At 60.3% G+C, this 14,942-nt stretch overlaps 2 protein-coding genes across 5 annotated transcripts; both read right to left on the bottom strand.

Moving 5' to 3' along the window:
* Positions 1-334: 334 nt before the first annotated feature.
* On the bottom strand, positions 335-8,795 carry LOC116452131 (mesothelin-like protein). 3 transcript variants are annotated; one of them, XM_032126305.1, is made up of 16 exons: positions 8,063-8,795; positions 7,485-7,618; positions 6,566-6,612; positions 5,965-6,085; positions 5,771-5,856; positions 5,351-5,477; positions 5,079-5,269; positions 4,913-5,003; positions 4,642-4,792; positions 3,917-4,080; positions 3,573-3,728; positions 3,257-3,390; positions 2,883-3,016; positions 2,626-2,726; positions 1,126-2,404; positions 335-961 (listed from the first exon to the last, which is right to left on the bottom strand). In XM_032126305.1, the coding sequence occupies exons 1-16, from the start codon at positions 8,226-8,228 to the stop codon at positions 879-881; spliced, it is 3,165 nt and encodes a 1,054-aa protein (XP_031982196.1). In that variant the 5' UTR covers positions 8,229-8,795; the 3' UTR covers positions 335-878. The 3 variants fall into 3 exon arrangements, with proteins under 3 accessions (XP_031982196.1, XP_031982195.1, XP_031982197.1); XM_032126304.1 differs by having other exon boundaries at positions 7,485-7,630; positions 8,063-8,789; XM_032126306.1 differs by lacking the exon at positions 8,063-8,795 and adding an exon at positions 7,045-7,076 and having other exon boundaries at positions 7,485-7,601.
* Positions 8,796-10,289: 1,494 nt separating this feature from the next.
* On the bottom strand, positions 10,290-14,910 carry RPUSD1 (RNA pseudouridine synthase domain containing 1). Of its 2 annotated transcripts, none has more exons than XM_032126249.1 (6): positions 14,852-14,910; positions 13,970-14,161; positions 13,756-13,879; positions 13,168-13,270; positions 12,984-13,085; positions 10,290-12,817 (listed from the first exon to the last, which is right to left on the bottom strand). In XM_032126249.1, coding segments are annotated over exons 1-6 (924 nt in total). In that variant the 5' UTR covers positions 14,854-14,910; the 3' UTR covers positions 10,290-12,416. The 2 variants fall into 2 exon arrangements, with proteins under 2 accessions (XP_031982140.1, XP_031982141.1); XM_032126250.1 differs by lacking the exon at positions 14,852-14,910 and adding an exon at positions 14,379-14,826.
* Between the last annotated feature and the right edge of the window lie 32 nt (positions 14,911-14,942).

Genomic DNA, 14,942 nt, shown 5'->3' with positions numbered 1-14,942 from the left:
CTGCTCAACACTTGAGAGCTGAGGCCATTCTCAGATTCCTCATGTGGAGGGGAAAGGACTTTTGTACAAGGTTTTCCATATTTTTTTCCCACTCATTGGAAATATCTGTCCAAAAAAACTCCTCAGTGCAACCTGCATCCAGCTCCTTCCTTCCCCCTTTCCTCCAGGAGGAGAGTCTGGGAGGGAAAAAGGGATTTATTTATTTTATATCTCATCATTCTTCATTATCTGAGCTTTATAGAGAGGGAACAGATTTGTCCTTCACTGCAGACTTTGGATTTATGCTGGAAAAACTTCCCCATAAAGCACTAAACACTTCAAAAACCACGTTGGATTAGGAAAAAATAGTTGATTGATATTTTATTGTATAGCACTGAACAGTAATCAAGATAAATTATCTCCAGCTAATCATCCCGTGAGAGTCTGTGTGTGGTTTGAACAAACCTTGATACAAAAGCAGTTAATGAAAAAAGTTAAATAGGATTTTGGGGGTCTCTCAGCTGCGGTGCTGGGCCACCAGTGACTCAGATCCCTGAGTTGTCCCACTACTTAGCAGATCCCAGCGGGATGGGATAGACAGGAAATCCCTGGTGGAGCTGGGCTCAGTGTTCTTGCCTTGGCAGAGCAGTCAGTGTTGCTGGTGGTTGTACTACAGGGAGTAAATCGCTAGTAAGGACAAGTGTGGCTTCTTTGGGCTGGAAAAATCAGTCCTCCTTCACTGCCCAACCTCAAAAATAACAACCAAATGCTATGCTGGCATCAAATGGATGGATTCTCTTCCTTTCCTGGGTTTCTGCTTTCCAGCAGGGAATTTCCCAGTGCTGTTTCATTGGGATGGAGGGAGGGATGTGGTGGGTGGGTGGTGCGGAGGTGTGGGGTCAGAGCAGTCCCTGCAGCAGAATGTTCCCAATGGTGGCTGCCAGCACGGGCACAAGGCAGGAGGAGAGCCTGGATCCTGATCCTGGAGAGAGAACACAGGGAGTGGGATTCTCCAGGTGCACAGCACACATGAGCTGGCAGAGCCACGTCCCCAGCACTGAATCCAGCCAGGAACAAGGGGGTCAGCCAACTTTGTCCTCACCATCATTCCCAAGCCTTTCCCAGCTCCAAACATTCCCACCTTACCAGGCTCAGGCTGCAGGTTGATGTGTCCATTGGATGTTGGTCGTGGTGACTCCGGAACACCTCCAGGTGTTGGTTTGGTGGTGGAAGAAGGGCTGGGAAATCCCGGAGGGGAGCTGGTCTGGCACGGCGGGGTGGTGGGCTTGGCCGTGGAGGAGCTGAGGCTTGTTTGGGTGGAGGTGGTGGAACTGGGAATGGGGGTGGGCTTGTGGGGAGAGGGGCTCGTGTGTGGGGCTGTGGTGGCAGCTGGGACAGAGGTGGAGTGAGGGACAGGGGTGGCAGTGGGAGCAGAGGAGGGGTTGGGGACAGGGGTGGCAGTGGGAGCAGAGGAGGGGTTGGGGACAGGGGTGACAGTGCTGTGGGTGGCAGTGGGAGCAGAGGAGGGGTTGGGGACAGGGGTGGCAGTGGGAGCAGAGGAGGGGTTGGGGACAGGGGTGATGGTGCTGTGGGTGGCAGTGGGAGCAGAGGAGGGGTTGGGGACAGGGGTGACAGTGCTGTGGGTGGCAGTGGGAGCAGAGGAGGGGTTGGGGACAGGGGTGGCAGTGGGAGCAGAGGAGGGGTTGGGGACAGGGGTGATGGTGCTGTGGGTGGCAGTGGGAGCAGAGGAGGGGTTGGGGACAGGGGTGGCAGTGGGAGCAGAGGAGGGGTTGGGGACAGGGGTGATGGTGCTGTGGGTGGTGCCAGCCGGGTTAATACCAACACCAGCGCTGGTGGTGGCCCTGGAGGTGACAGCAGGGACTGGGGCGGCGCTGGGGCTGCTGGGGGCCAGGAGAGTGGTGAGGAGGGTGACAGCAGGGGCAGTGGCTCTGTCTGGGGTGGGACCCTGGTGGGTGGAGCAGGGGGCCCTGGTGGTCAGAGCGGGACGGGCAGTGGGGGTGGCAGTGGGGACAGTGGGACCCCCAGTGTATGTGGGGGTGTCTGGGGGGGGTGGGCTCAGAGTGCTCGGGGTGGGGGTCCTGGGGGGGACTGTGCTTGGCTGAGGGGCCGAGTGGCTGGTGATGGCAGTGGGGGTGGGGACAGTGACACTGGCTGAGGTGCTGGGATGAGGAGAGGTGGTGACAGTGGCCGTGGAGGTGATGCTGGCCGGGGTGGTGGGGCAAGCAGGGCTGGCAGTTCCCGTGGGCTCCTGCAGCCCTCCCTGCAGGCCAATGCCCAGCACGCAGTCCAGCTCCCACTGGGATTGTGTCTTCACCCAGCTCACCACCAAGGGTTTGTTCTCAGCTTCCTTCAGCTCAGGGAGATTTTTCCCGAGCAAATTTTTCACGTCGGTGACGCTGAGTTTCTGCAACACACACACAACAGCCCCTTCCCTCACCCTCACAGCCCCAAGTGCTTTGCTAACGGGGCTGCAGAACAGCTAAAACTTCCTAAAGAAAATTTATAAAGGGGAGAAAGTGGAGAATCGATGATTTGATGGGGCTCTGGTCTCGGATCTCCCCACTCAGCCCTCAGCCAGCCCTGCCCTTCAGTGGGGAGAGGGACAGCACCATCCCGGGGCTCTACCTGCAGTTCCTTGGGATTTAGGGTGAGGAAGGTGGCCAGTTCCATGTTTATGGCCACACCAGTATTAGCCAAGTTCTTCAGATCCTCTGCTGGCGCTCCACCTTAAAGAGAGCATAGGGGACACCTGGAGATGTGCAAACTCTTCCAGCACTGCTGGGGAGGATTTGGAGAGGTTCTGGAGACTGTCAGACGTGTCTGTGGCTGAGAAGAAACCCCAAACCTGGTGGTGGGAGGGAGGGTGGAGGGGAAGCACCTACCCAGGTATGGCTGAATCTTGCAGTAGTAGGGCGTGGGGGTGCTGGCCAGGCCAGCAAAGGCCTCCCGGGCCTTTCTGTAGAACTGCTCCTTCTTGGTTTGAGAGCACAGAGAAATGTTTAACGACCCAGCGGTCCTGGAAGGGAGGGGCACAGGTCAGCAGCACCCCAAATTGCAGATAAAAGTGTTCTGGTGGCTGGGAGGGATGAGTGGGTTGTCCCTCCTCATCGTCCTGGTGCTCAGGTGGGGTCTGGGATTGGAACACAGCGATCCCACTGTGCTGCCTGGGAGTGGGGAGATCCACACAGAGCTGCGGGTCTTCCATCCCAGCACCCACCTCCCCAGGGCTGGCCAGCATCCCTGAAAAGCGACTCACCGGATGGCTTCAGCAGGGATCTGCTGGATCTGTTCCTCCTGCAGCTTGCACAGGTGTTCACCTCCGATTTGCTGGAGCAGGGGCCCGGTCAGGGAGCCCCCCAGGGCCAGGAACCTGCTGAGCAGCTGCTGCAGCTGAGGGGCACAGGGCACGTGGGGGATACGGGCAGGGAAGGGAGATGCTCCTGGTAAGCATGGGAGTGCCACCAACCCCCCAAAACCCCACAACGCCTTCACCCTGAGCCAGGCTGGGGCACAGGTGAGCCCAGTCTGTGTTCCCCAGCACCCATTCCCTGCTGCTGCTGCCATGGATTTACCTGGGAATCCGTCCACCATCCTTCCGAGGGGTTGAGCAGGGCTGAGAGGGTGTCACTGCATCTCAGTGTCCACTGGCTGATCTCCTGCTCCGTGTACAGGCGGGACAGAAACCCCAAGCGCTTCAGCTGCTCCTCCGGGATCCCCGACGGGAAAAACTGTGGAGCCCAGCCCGTGGAGCAGGAAAGAGGGTGAGGGAAGGGAAAATAGGGCAGGAATGGGTGTAAAGGACCCTCTCGGGCACCTTCATCCCTGTGTTCACTGATCCTTGTTCCCACAGTGCATCCTGCCCCTCCCAGATTGTGCCCATGCTGCTGGAGGGCTCCTGCCCTGTGTCACCCCTTACCTGGTCCACCTTTTTTTTCAGGATCTTGAAAGACTCTGTGATGAGTGGCAGTTCCAGCACAGCCTCCAGGTTTTTTATTAAGAAATCACCACTCAGGTGCAGGTTGAGCTCCTCAGGGGTGAGGAAGGGGATGCAGTCAACAGTGATGGGCTCAGACAGGCAGGCTGAGGGCAAGGAACTGTATCAGACAGAGGGTGTGTGTCCTGTGTGTCCCCTTCCCACCTGGCCCTGGGCTCAGAGCCCCTTGGAAGAGCTCTGGTGAAGCACAGGGAATCACAAAAACGTGGCTCAACCCACCGTGGATCCTCCTCCCATCCCCTGGTCCCCAGCCCACGGAGGTGCCTCATTTGCTCTCATTCCTTAAAGTTATTCCTGAAGAACCCGGTGATGTTTTGCAGCCCAGTTGTGCTTATTAAAAGCAACTAAAACCGCTCCATGTCCCCTACACGAGCATCCTCTGATCCTGCAGCGTCCTGCCCTGGTGCTGGCCCTGCCTGGGGAGTGTCCCACTGTCCCAGCTCCTTCCCGAGTGCTGCCACCACATCCCTGCTCCCAGGTAAGAGCAACCCCCCCACCGTGCTATAAGGACACTTCCCCACTTCCCCAGTTTATGGGAACCCCAGATTTCTGCCTGGTCCCTCTGGGAGCCCCCAGATGCCAACAAGCCCCGGGGCATTTTCCCTTCCCAGAGCTCTGGACTGGTGAGAGTGAAGGGAAACACTCACAGTCCACGTCCACACTCCGCTTCAGCCTGGGGTGCGAGGCAGCTGATGCTGCTGCAAAGGCCCTGAGGAGGATCAGGGATTTCTCCCGCTGGGAATGTCCCTGGCTGCTGTAGGCGGCCACGATGCTCCTCCTGAAATCCTCCCGCGCTGCCTGCGGGGGCACAGGGTGCTGGGACCGGGGGGCAAAGGGCCCAGGGACAGAGGGTGCTGGGTCCCCCAGCCTCGGAGCTGACCTGGCTGATGGACATCTCCCCCCGAGGAGGGACCTTACCTCGGCCACCAAACTCAGCGTGGTCTGGTTCAACGCCAGCACGAGCGGCCCCAAATCTTGCAGAGTCCGTAAATTCCAGCTTGAAGGATCCCTGCGGCAGCAGGAGAAGGACCAGCTCAGCACCCGCGTGGATGCCCACCCCTCCAGGAGCAGGAAGGTTCCTCACCCGTACGCTGTGTCCCCGGTGAGGAGCAGGGCATTGAGGGCGTCCTGCTGTGCCCCTGTCAGCGCCGGGCAGAGCTTCAGGTTGTCCAGGATGGCGGGACCCGAGGCCGGGATGGTGGCCGGCTCCAGGTCACACACCAGCGCCCCGAGGCTGCCGAGCTGCTGCGGCTCCAGGCGGCTGCCCCGCACTCCCTGCGAGAGACCAACCAGCCTCGTACCGCGCCAGGTGAGGGCTGGGGGTCCCTGGTCGCCCCCCGTGCCATCCCCACTCACCAGGCAGGTCAGTGCCCCGCGGAGCAGCCGCCTCCTCCGGGATGAGCCCCGGGGCAGCAGATCCAGGTTCCCGCGGGATGCTCGCGCGTAAAATTCCCTGCAGGTGCCAGCGCGCACCTCGGACGGGCTGTGGGGACCAGGAGTGGTGGGGGGAGCGGGGTGAGGGATTTTGGTGGGTACGGGGGTTTTAAACTCTTTCACTGAGCTGGGGGGTCTCAGGCACAGGATGGTGTTGCCCAGCCCCGTGGCTCCTGAGAGATGAGAGACAGCCGGGGGATCCACGGGGCTGGGAATGCTCTGTGCAGGTTGGAAAGTGCCCACAGCCACAGGTGGGTTCTCTGGGGCGTGCAGGGACCACGCCAGCGGGCGCTGGGTGCTGGGATTCCACCCCAAACCCACAGGATACCCCTGGATACTCACTGGAAGAAGAGCAGCAGGTCCGGTGGGAAGCTGCCAAAATCGGCCGTCAGTTTCTTGGCAGCGAGGAGCCGGGCCAGGCAGGAGAGCTGGGCACAGAGACCGGGCTAGTCAATGCCAAGGCGGGGAGAGTCCCCCCGGTACCCCTGGCACCCCCCGGCTCTGTGGGGTTTGCAGCCCCCTCCTGCCCTGCCCACCTGGGCGCTGCTCAGCTCCCCTGGTTCGCTTTGCAATCCCCGGGCGAACGCGAGGATGTCGGCAGCGGGCGCGTCTCTGGTCGGGATGCACGGGAATTCCACCGGGAGCGAGGATGGGAAGCTGCGGGAATGGGAGGCTGCGGTTCAGCACCCGCCTGAGCTCCCCAAAATCCCCTGGAGGGCAAATCCACTAGTTCCCTTGGGAAAGCCCTTTGCCCTGAGCAAGGCTGCGCGCGGTAAGTGGGAATAACGGGGGGCGTCATTAAAATGTCCCCTAACATCAGTGCCAGGGTGTTGCCGTCCCCACAGCCGGGTGGGTGCCCACCATATCCCGGGATCTGCGTGCGGGAGAAACAGCAGCGCCTGGATTTCAGCCGGGGGGAGGCTCCCGCTGCATCCCCGTCAGGGAAGGAGAATTCTCGGTGTGTTTGTGTCTCAGCGGGAGCAAAACCCGCCGGAATCCCAGCGCGGAACCGGCTGCATAGGGCTGTAAATCCTCCCCGCCCCGGTGACCCGGCACAGCAGCAGATGTGGGGACAAACGCAAATTCACCCCGCCGGACCCACCAATCCTCAGAGCCCCCGCCGGGGCTAGCACTTACTGGGGATGCTCAGCGTTGGCCAGGACGGCTCCAATGATCAGGGCAGCCTGGGGAGAGGATGGGGAATGCTCAGCCCCAGCAAGGAATGGGAAGAAGGGATTTGAGATGCAAGGAATGGGATCTGACCCGGCTGGAGCACTCAGTCTGCTGCCCGTGAGCCACAGACAGGAACTGCTGCAGCCTCTGGATTATATGTGGGGACAAAAGCCACCACAGCCACTCTCAGGAGTGGGGACGCTTTGGTGGGTCTGTCCCTGCTTCCCTGAAGCAGGTTTGGGAGCAGGGAAAGGAAGCTGCTGGGCAGTGGGTGAGGAATGGGACAAAGACAGGGCCACGCTCTGCACAGGGGGACAGTGGGAGGTGGTGGCTGTGCGTCCCTGGAGCTGAGCACTGGGGGAATGGTGGCAGCTCCAGCACCAGCTGTGGAGTTTTGGGAAGCCCTGGCACGGCGGGAGCCAGCGGAGCCGGCAGGGACTCACCGCTGCGGCTTTCACCAGGTCTGAGGAGACACCTGCAAGGAAGCAGGAGCAGGTTAGGAAACATCCATGAATTATGTACAGCTGGTCGGGGTTGTTCTAAGCAGAGCCAGGTTTAAAGCCTGGGAAGAGCCTTTTCTTTGCTGATTTCATGTTTAGGAAATGCTGGGGATCACTGTGCAGAGAGCAGCCCCCAGCCCGAGCACACTGGCTCTCTCCAGGTGGGTATGGAAGACAAAAAGGGATAAATCTATCCCTGGAAATCTGTGCAGGTCTGTCCCCGGGAAAAGCCTGTGGACGCTGAGGGGAGCAGGAGGCAGAGCGCTGGGAGTGCCGAACCGAGCGGGACTGGGATGAAGAGCAGAACAGCTGGAGCATCCCTGGTGCCAGGGACCAGGGGATGTGACTCACGGAGGCCGAGAGTGGGGGACAGGATGACTTACGGAGGCCGAGAGTGGCAGGTGCCATGGTGCTGGTGCCGGGGCTTTGTCCTTGGAGCGGGTCTGGAGAGCCGTATCCCACACTTGGAATCGTTGGAAGGTGCTGGAGGTCCTGGGGCTGATTCTGTCATCCGACCCTGGGGCCGGAGCTGTGGGGTCAGGGGGTCTCAGTGTGCCCACCCCAACTCCGTGAGGCTGCACAGACCCCCAGCGACCAAGGGAGCGATTTTTAAATCCTATATAACAGAAAACAGGACTTTCCCCGCCCATTATTAAAAGAAATTCCACAATTGTCCCCTCTGACACCCAGTGCTCCGCTCCTGCAGGGACAGGGTCTCACTCCATCCCCCAGCTCCTCACCAGCACAGACTGGGAGAAACCCAGGGTAACCCAGTGAGGGAGCCCAGCAGGTGTTCCCCACCACTCTACAGCCCTCAGGGGGATCCCCTGATAGAAAATCAATCCCTGCTCCCGCAATTCCTTCGGGGCTGCCCACAGCAATCTGTTATCGCTGTTTGAACTCAACACAAGCAATTTCCCCCCCATAATCTCATTCCCCCCCGTCGCCCCCCAAATCCTACCGTGGCGGTGCTGAGCCGTCCTCCTCCTTGTCCAGGGGGTTTGGCTCCGTGACGGGAGGATTCGGCCGGGAAGGTGCTCCCGGGGCTGGGGCAGGGGCTGGGCAGCGCCGGGAGCACTCGGCACTTTATCTGTGCAGGGTGGGGATGTTGCTGTTGCTCCGCACATGGGGTGTGACGGGGCAGTTTCTCAACTTTGTTTCGTCAGGCTCCTTTCCTTCTCTCTGGTTTGGGTCTGGGGTTGTTTCCTATTCCTCGGTAAAGGAAGAACTCTGGGCTCAGGTGAACCCAAAGTGAACCCAGAAGGAGTTAAGCTCCTCTGGTTTGGGAGTTTCTGTGCTCCTGAGGGGGATAAAGGTGCTCCCGGTGAGGGGTGAACAGCTCTTTAGAGCTGTTTAGGGGTTTATTTTATAGGGCAGCTGGGGTGCAGAACAGATGAGTGCTCAGTGATGGGCTCAGCACTCTCTGGGAGGTGCTTCCCTTGTGCCTCTCCTTTTCTCCTAGATCACAGCCAATCCCATTCCCTTTTTTACAGCTTTTTCCCTGATCGTGCTCCAAAAAATGCTGTCCAGCACATGCCACGAAGAAGGAGACCAACACCAAAGGAATCAAATCCCTCCCGAGGCTCGGGGATGACAGCCTGGGGGAGCCGTGAGCACAAACGTGATCTGAGCGTTTATCCTAGGAAAAGGGAAGGGTGAGAGCAGGTGGCTGGGCTGGAGCAGGGCTGCACCTCCCTCTCGGCCAAGTTTGGGGGTCCCAGCCCTCACTGAGCTGCTGGCACAGTGCCATGAGGGTTTGTCACCCCTGGAGCTCCAGGCTGTGTCCTGTCCCCAGCCCTGTCCTCCCAGCTGGTCCTGCAGCTCCAGGGCTGGGCCGACGCCCACGGGTGTTGCTGGTTTCTATTTTGGAAGGATTTGCTGTGAAAGTAGTTCCTCTTGGGGCGGTAAAATTACAGATACTTGTTTGCTATGAGGCTGCTGGAGGGACACGGCCCCTGCCCCAGGCTGGCTGGACAGAGGTGGCTGGAGCAGGAGGGCAGGGACACATCGGGGTCACCGTGTCCACTGTGTTCCTGTGGAGATCAAAACTGGCCCCGAAACCCCCTCAGGAGCTGCTACAGGAGGATCCTCCTTAAACTTGAACACGTGGAGGAGCATTTGCCCAAGGTCCCAGGTCACACTGGGCTCCAACTGCATCTCCTTGTGCCAGGTGGGCTGGGAAAGCTCCCTCCCCTCAACCAGCTGCTCCCTGCCCATGTCAGGTTCATAATCTTAAAAAAAAATCCCCCAATCTTAAAAAAATCTCCCTGTCCTAAAGAGTGCAAATAATTCCTTTGGGTCTTCAATCTGTTTTCCCACTGCTCCAACCTGTTTGTGTTATATAGAAATAACAGAGACATGGAATGGTTTGGGTTGGCATGAACCTTAAAGCTCATCCAGTGCCATTCCCTGCCATGGGCAGGGACACTTTGCACTATCCCAGGTTGCTCCAAGCCCGATCCAACCCGGCCTTAGGCAATTCCAAGGATCCAGGGGGGTCACAGCTTCTCTGGGCACCCTGTGCCAGGGCCTCCCCACCCTCACAGGAAAGAATTCCTTCCCGGTATCCCATCTGTCAGTTTGAAGTCATTCCCCTTTGTTCTGTCCCTCTACCCCTTTTCCCAAGTCCCTCTCCAGCTCTCCTGGAGCCCCTTTAGGCCCTGGAAGGGGCTCTGAGCTCTCCCTGGAGCATTCCCTTCTCCCGGCTGGACAATCCCAGCTCTCCCAGGCTGGTTCCAGCACAGAGGGGCTCTGGCCCTTGGAGCATCCCATCAATGGATCGTTCCTGGTGGCAGCTTTCCCTGTGCACCCCCTAAACCCCCTCAGCCCTGGGGCTGCTCCCCACCTCCTTGCCAGGCAGTATTCCCAAATCAAGAGCTTTTCTCCTGCTCTGCTCTTTGGTTTGGGACAATCCCAGTGGCTGGGGACAGGCAGGGACAGGACGGGGCAGTGACACCTGCCCCACTTCCTCCATCAGCCCCGGCCACCTGTTACCAAACCCGGGAGGGCTCTGGAGCCGCTCATCTCGGCGGTTTCGGCCGGGGCAGTTCCAGCAGGGCGGGCAGGAATTCTGCCGCTCACACAACAGGTTGGCCGGGTCCGAGCCCCGGGGCCGCTCCCGCGGGGCCGGTCCGGGCTCATTCCTGGAAGCCCCCGGGAGCGCGGGACGGATCCAGAGACCGGAGAGCGAAGGGCAGAGACACGTTTAATACAGCAAATACACCAACACAGGAACTGCAGAGTGCACAGGACATCACAGCCATGCCACAACCCCGGGGCACGAGACGGGTCACAGCCGCGTGGGCAGGAGGGAGCAGGACGGGGACACGGCCCCGGAACGCCCGGGAAGGGCGCCTGGAAAACCTCCTCTGCCGGGTAAGGAAAGTCCCTATTTACCTGTGGTGCTGGGGAAAAGCAGCACACGAAGGGTAGAGTGGGGTGTGGGGGCTCCTCGGTGCAATCACAGGGTGGGCTCGGGGTGCCAGCCCCATCTACATCCCCATGTCCCCACCCCTCATCCCGGCTGTGTTCCCAGCAGGGACCGCTCCCACAGCGGGGCCTCCGGGAACGCCGAGTCCCTCCTGTGACGGGCAAATGTCCCCTGTCACTCTTCAGCACCTCCCGGGCGCATCACCCCGCGGTTCTTTGGCAAACACGTTCATTGTGCTCATTCCCAGCTGCGGGACCTGCCCGCCCCGCCTGCCCCCTCCCGGCCCCTCCCGGCACAGGGGACGGGCAGGGACGGGGCCTGGCAGCAAGGAGAAGGGGCTCCTGCTCCTTCAGCCCACCCCGAGCCCTCTGGCACCAGCTCAGAGCCCTCGGTGCCACCCAGTGCCCAGGCTGGCACCTCAGGCCATCCCCACGCTCCAGTGGTGGCACCAAGCCACGAAAGGAAGGGATACGTGGGACAGGTGATCCAATTCCCCCCGGGATTCTGGTGACTTGCAGGGTGTGTTCATCCACAAGGAGAGGCCTGTGACTTTTTATTCCCCCTCAGGGTGGGAATATCAGTTGTGTGAACCCCATCAGGTGCATTTTGTATGGGATGGGACTGGTGAGGTGACAATAACTCTGGGCATGTGCTGATGTGGTCCTTGAAACCTCTGGGCTGGGGCTGTGTGGCTCCAGCCCCTCTGTCCCTCCCCAGCTGTCCTGTTCTCCTCATTTCCAAACGTCCCCCAAGGGCTGCAGAGGATGAGCAGGATGCAAAGGGGAAAGCAAAGCAGGATGACCAGCAAAGCAAGGGCACTTCCAAGGAAATTTCTTGGCATCTGTCAAAGCTGAGCTCCTGCCTGCTCTTCCCATCAGTTCTCAGCCTTTCTTTCAGCTTTATCCTTTTCCTACTGCTCCAGAGCTTTCCCAACTGCCCACCTGAAGGACCTGCCTCCAGGACCCTCTGGAAACCTGCCAGGCAGGAGCCACCCCACAGGACCAACACAGGACACTTATCCCTCCTCATGTGGGTGAGCAGAAAGGGACTCGTGTCCCCTGACCTGTCTCAGCAGGGATACAAGCAGGAAAGGCAGTGCTAGTAGAAGGAATAATAAAATCCATTAAAAAAGCTTTGGGCTGCTGGCTCTCCAACCACAGAAGTACTAAAAATACCTCATTCCTGAGACCACCCGTATTTTACAAACCCTAAAAGACTAGATTCTTTTCCTAGAAAATTGAAAAAAGTTTAAAATCCATTGGTATCAATACCTTCACCTTCACCAAACCTTTAAAAAACCCCCAGGTGGGCTGAGGGAGGGAGGGGGTGAGGGGCAGGGACCTCTCCATGCCCATCCCAGTCCAGTTCCACAGGACACCCCGGGACTGCAGGGCTGCCAGTGTCCCCAGGCTGTGCTCCAGCCCCCAATCTCCCTCCTCCCACACGACACAGCAGCTTGGAGGGAAGGGAGTGGGAATGGGGGACACAGACACCAGAGCTGCACCCAACACGTTCTCCCCTCCCTGTGCTGGGCTGCAATTCCACATCCAAGCACAGAGGGGTTCTGGGAATGTCCATGGCAAAGGCAGTGTCTGGCTGTGCCTGAGCCCCAGGACAGGCATGGAAAGCTTTGGGGTCACTCTAAGCTGGAATGTGACACTGACTGTGCTGCTGAGGCCCAGGACTGGGAAAGGCACATCCCGTGGCCAGATGGATGACGGATGTTACAAAATAACCCCACCTCAACCGCTCCTAAAATCTGCCTGATCCCAGCCCAGGAGCGAGGGAAGCCATACAGGGAGTGCAGGTGTGGAGTCAGCGCTGGGCTCCGTGGGGATCCACTGGGACAAGGATGGAGCTGGAAGTGCAGGGATGTGCTTTGTGCTCACTCCAGAGCCCACTCAGCCAACCACTGCTCGCACCGCGCCCGCTGCTCCTCCGTCTCCTCCCTCCTGCCTTCACTCCCCGCTTCCTCCTCTCCGGCAGCACGCTCGGCTTCCCGGCCCTCCTCCTCCTCCTCCTTCTGCGTCCCCTTGTCCTTGAGCTCCTGGATGATGTCCTCCAGCCGCTGGGTGACGTGCTGGGGCACCCAGTTGCTGTCCATGGCGTTGACGAAGGGGTCGGGCGCGCACACCTCGATCAGCTCCTTCCCGGTGGGAATGCGCAGGTAGTAGGCGTGGAGCATCATCCTGTAGGGATTGCTGTCCTGCCTCTGGCTGTAGGTGAAGTCCCCCACGATGGGGTGGCCAATGGCGCTGCAGTGAACCCGGAGCTGGTGAGTCCTCCCTGGGGGGAGAGTGGGAATCAAGGACAGGGAATATCTGAACCCCTCCTTCAGGGTGCACCTAATGGCATTTGTCCCCTGAGGCAGAGAACCCTGAGCATGGCAGTTCTCAGCTTCCCTCATCCCTTTCCAGGCTCTGCTCTGTGCCAGAGCCGCCCCTGTCCCCACCTGTCAGTGGCTGCAGCAGCACTTTGGTGACGGGGTCTCCGCTATAGAATCCGTGTTCCAGCACGATCAGCTCTGACTGGCACGGCTTGGGATTCTCACAGCCTGCAACGAGATCCACAGGGTGTTTGTGATCCCCCAGCATATCCCAGGGGGTGTGGGCAGAGCAGGGAATGGGGCTGCTCACCCTCTGTCCCCTCAATGCACATCATGTGGGTCATGCCCTCCGTGGTGTTCTTCCCGATGGCGTAGCGGATCGTCATCCGGCTCTGGCTCACGTGGCCCCTCACCTGGGGGCAGGAACACGGTTTGAAACTGGGCCCTCACCCACCCCTCAATGACAGGAATCATGGAATCACAGAAGGGGTGGGGTTAGAAGGACCTTAAAGTCCACCCATTTCCCAAAACCCAAGTCCTTGTCAGGGACAGGAACACCTTCCACTATCCCACTGTGCTCCAAACCCCAAATCCAACTTGGCCTTGGACACTTCCAGGGATGGGGCAGCCACAGCTTCTCTGGACACCCTGTGCCAGAATTCCTTCCTAGTATCCAACCTAACCCCACCCTCTGGCAGTGGGAAGCCATTCCCTGTGTCCCATCCCTCCATGACCTCGTCCAAATCCCTCTCCAGCTCTCTTGGAGCCCCTTTAGGGCTCTGAAAAAGGGACTCTAAGATCTCCCTGGATCCTTCTCTTCTCCAGCTGAACACCCTCACCTCCCCCACATTTCCCTCACAGCAGAAGGCCAAGGCAGGCCGTGGCACGGAGGGCTCACCAAGGCCAGGTAGGCTTTGGTCACCAGGCGCTCCTTGAAGCACTTGTAGGCGCTCCCTGCCGCCGCTTTGTTGAGCGCCACACACAGGGCCCCGCTGGTGGAGAAATCCAGCTGGTGGCAGAACCTGGGAAGCACGAGGGTTGAGGAGCATCCTGGGGATCTCAGAAGTGTCCCCAGCTGAGAGCAGAGCCGGGCTCAGTGCCCAGCTGCTCACCTGAAGCCGTAGTAGGTGTCGGGGTCGGCCAGCTCGGGGAAGCGGTGCTTGAGCTGGCTCTGCAGGGTCAGCGTCTCGTACCACATCTTGCTGTCGATGCGCAGGTCCCAGTGCTTGTTGACCACGATGAAGTCGGAGCTCTGGTACAGGATGGACAGGTTGTCGATGGTGCCCGGCTCCATGGCCAGTGCCCTGCAGGGGAGAGAGAGAGGACGGGGGGGATTGGGGTGAGTGGAGCGAGAGCTGCAGCTGTGGGGTGGGCACAGCAGTCCCGGAGAGACGGGACGGGCAGGGAGCAGGGCCTGGAGGAGGGATATCGCAGTAGGGAATGGAGATGTACCGGTGCTGCTGAGGTACCAGGGTCACCCTGCAACCCCGCTGTCACCCTGCCCGTGTCCCCCAGCCTCACCGGTGTCACACCATGTGGATGCAGGTCCCACAGCGGTACGGATGCTACAGCAGCGCTACAGCCGCGGCCATCCCGCTGTCACACCGCACGGCTGCGGCACTGTTCCGCTGTCCCGGGACGCCCCGACATCACGCGTGGATGGCCCATCCCTGTCCCGCTGTCACGCGTGGAGGCCCCGCAGCCGCGCGGTGCCGCCTCTGCCCATCCCCACGGCGGCGATCGGCCTCGCCCCGCTCCCCGCTGCAGCCCAGCCGCGATCGCGGCGGCTCCGCTGGAGGGCACGGCACGGAGGGGACGCGGGGCGGGGACACGCACGGCGGAGAGGACGCGGGACAGGGCTGAAGTGACCCGGGACAGGGCGGAGCTGACCCGAGACAGGACGGAGCTGACCCCGGACACTGCTGAGGGACCCGCGCGGCGCCCCCGCTGCCCCGGCCCCGCCCGCACCCGCAGCGCCTCCCGGCAGCGCTCACATCGCGTCCAATCAGCGCCGCCCCCGCTGCGTCCGGCCGCGCGCCGCGCCCAATCAGCGCCGGCCCCGCCTCCGCCGCGCGCGCCGTGGCC

Source organism: Corvus moneduloides, chromosome 16 (assembly GCF_009650955.1).
Source record: "Corvus moneduloides isolate bCorMon1 chromosome 16, bCorMon1.pri, whole genome shotgun sequence".
Lineage (NCBI taxonomy): Eukaryota > Metazoa > Chordata > Aves > Passeriformes > Corvidae > Corvus > Corvus moneduloides.
This window is presented reverse-complemented; position numbering and strand designations above follow the sequence as displayed.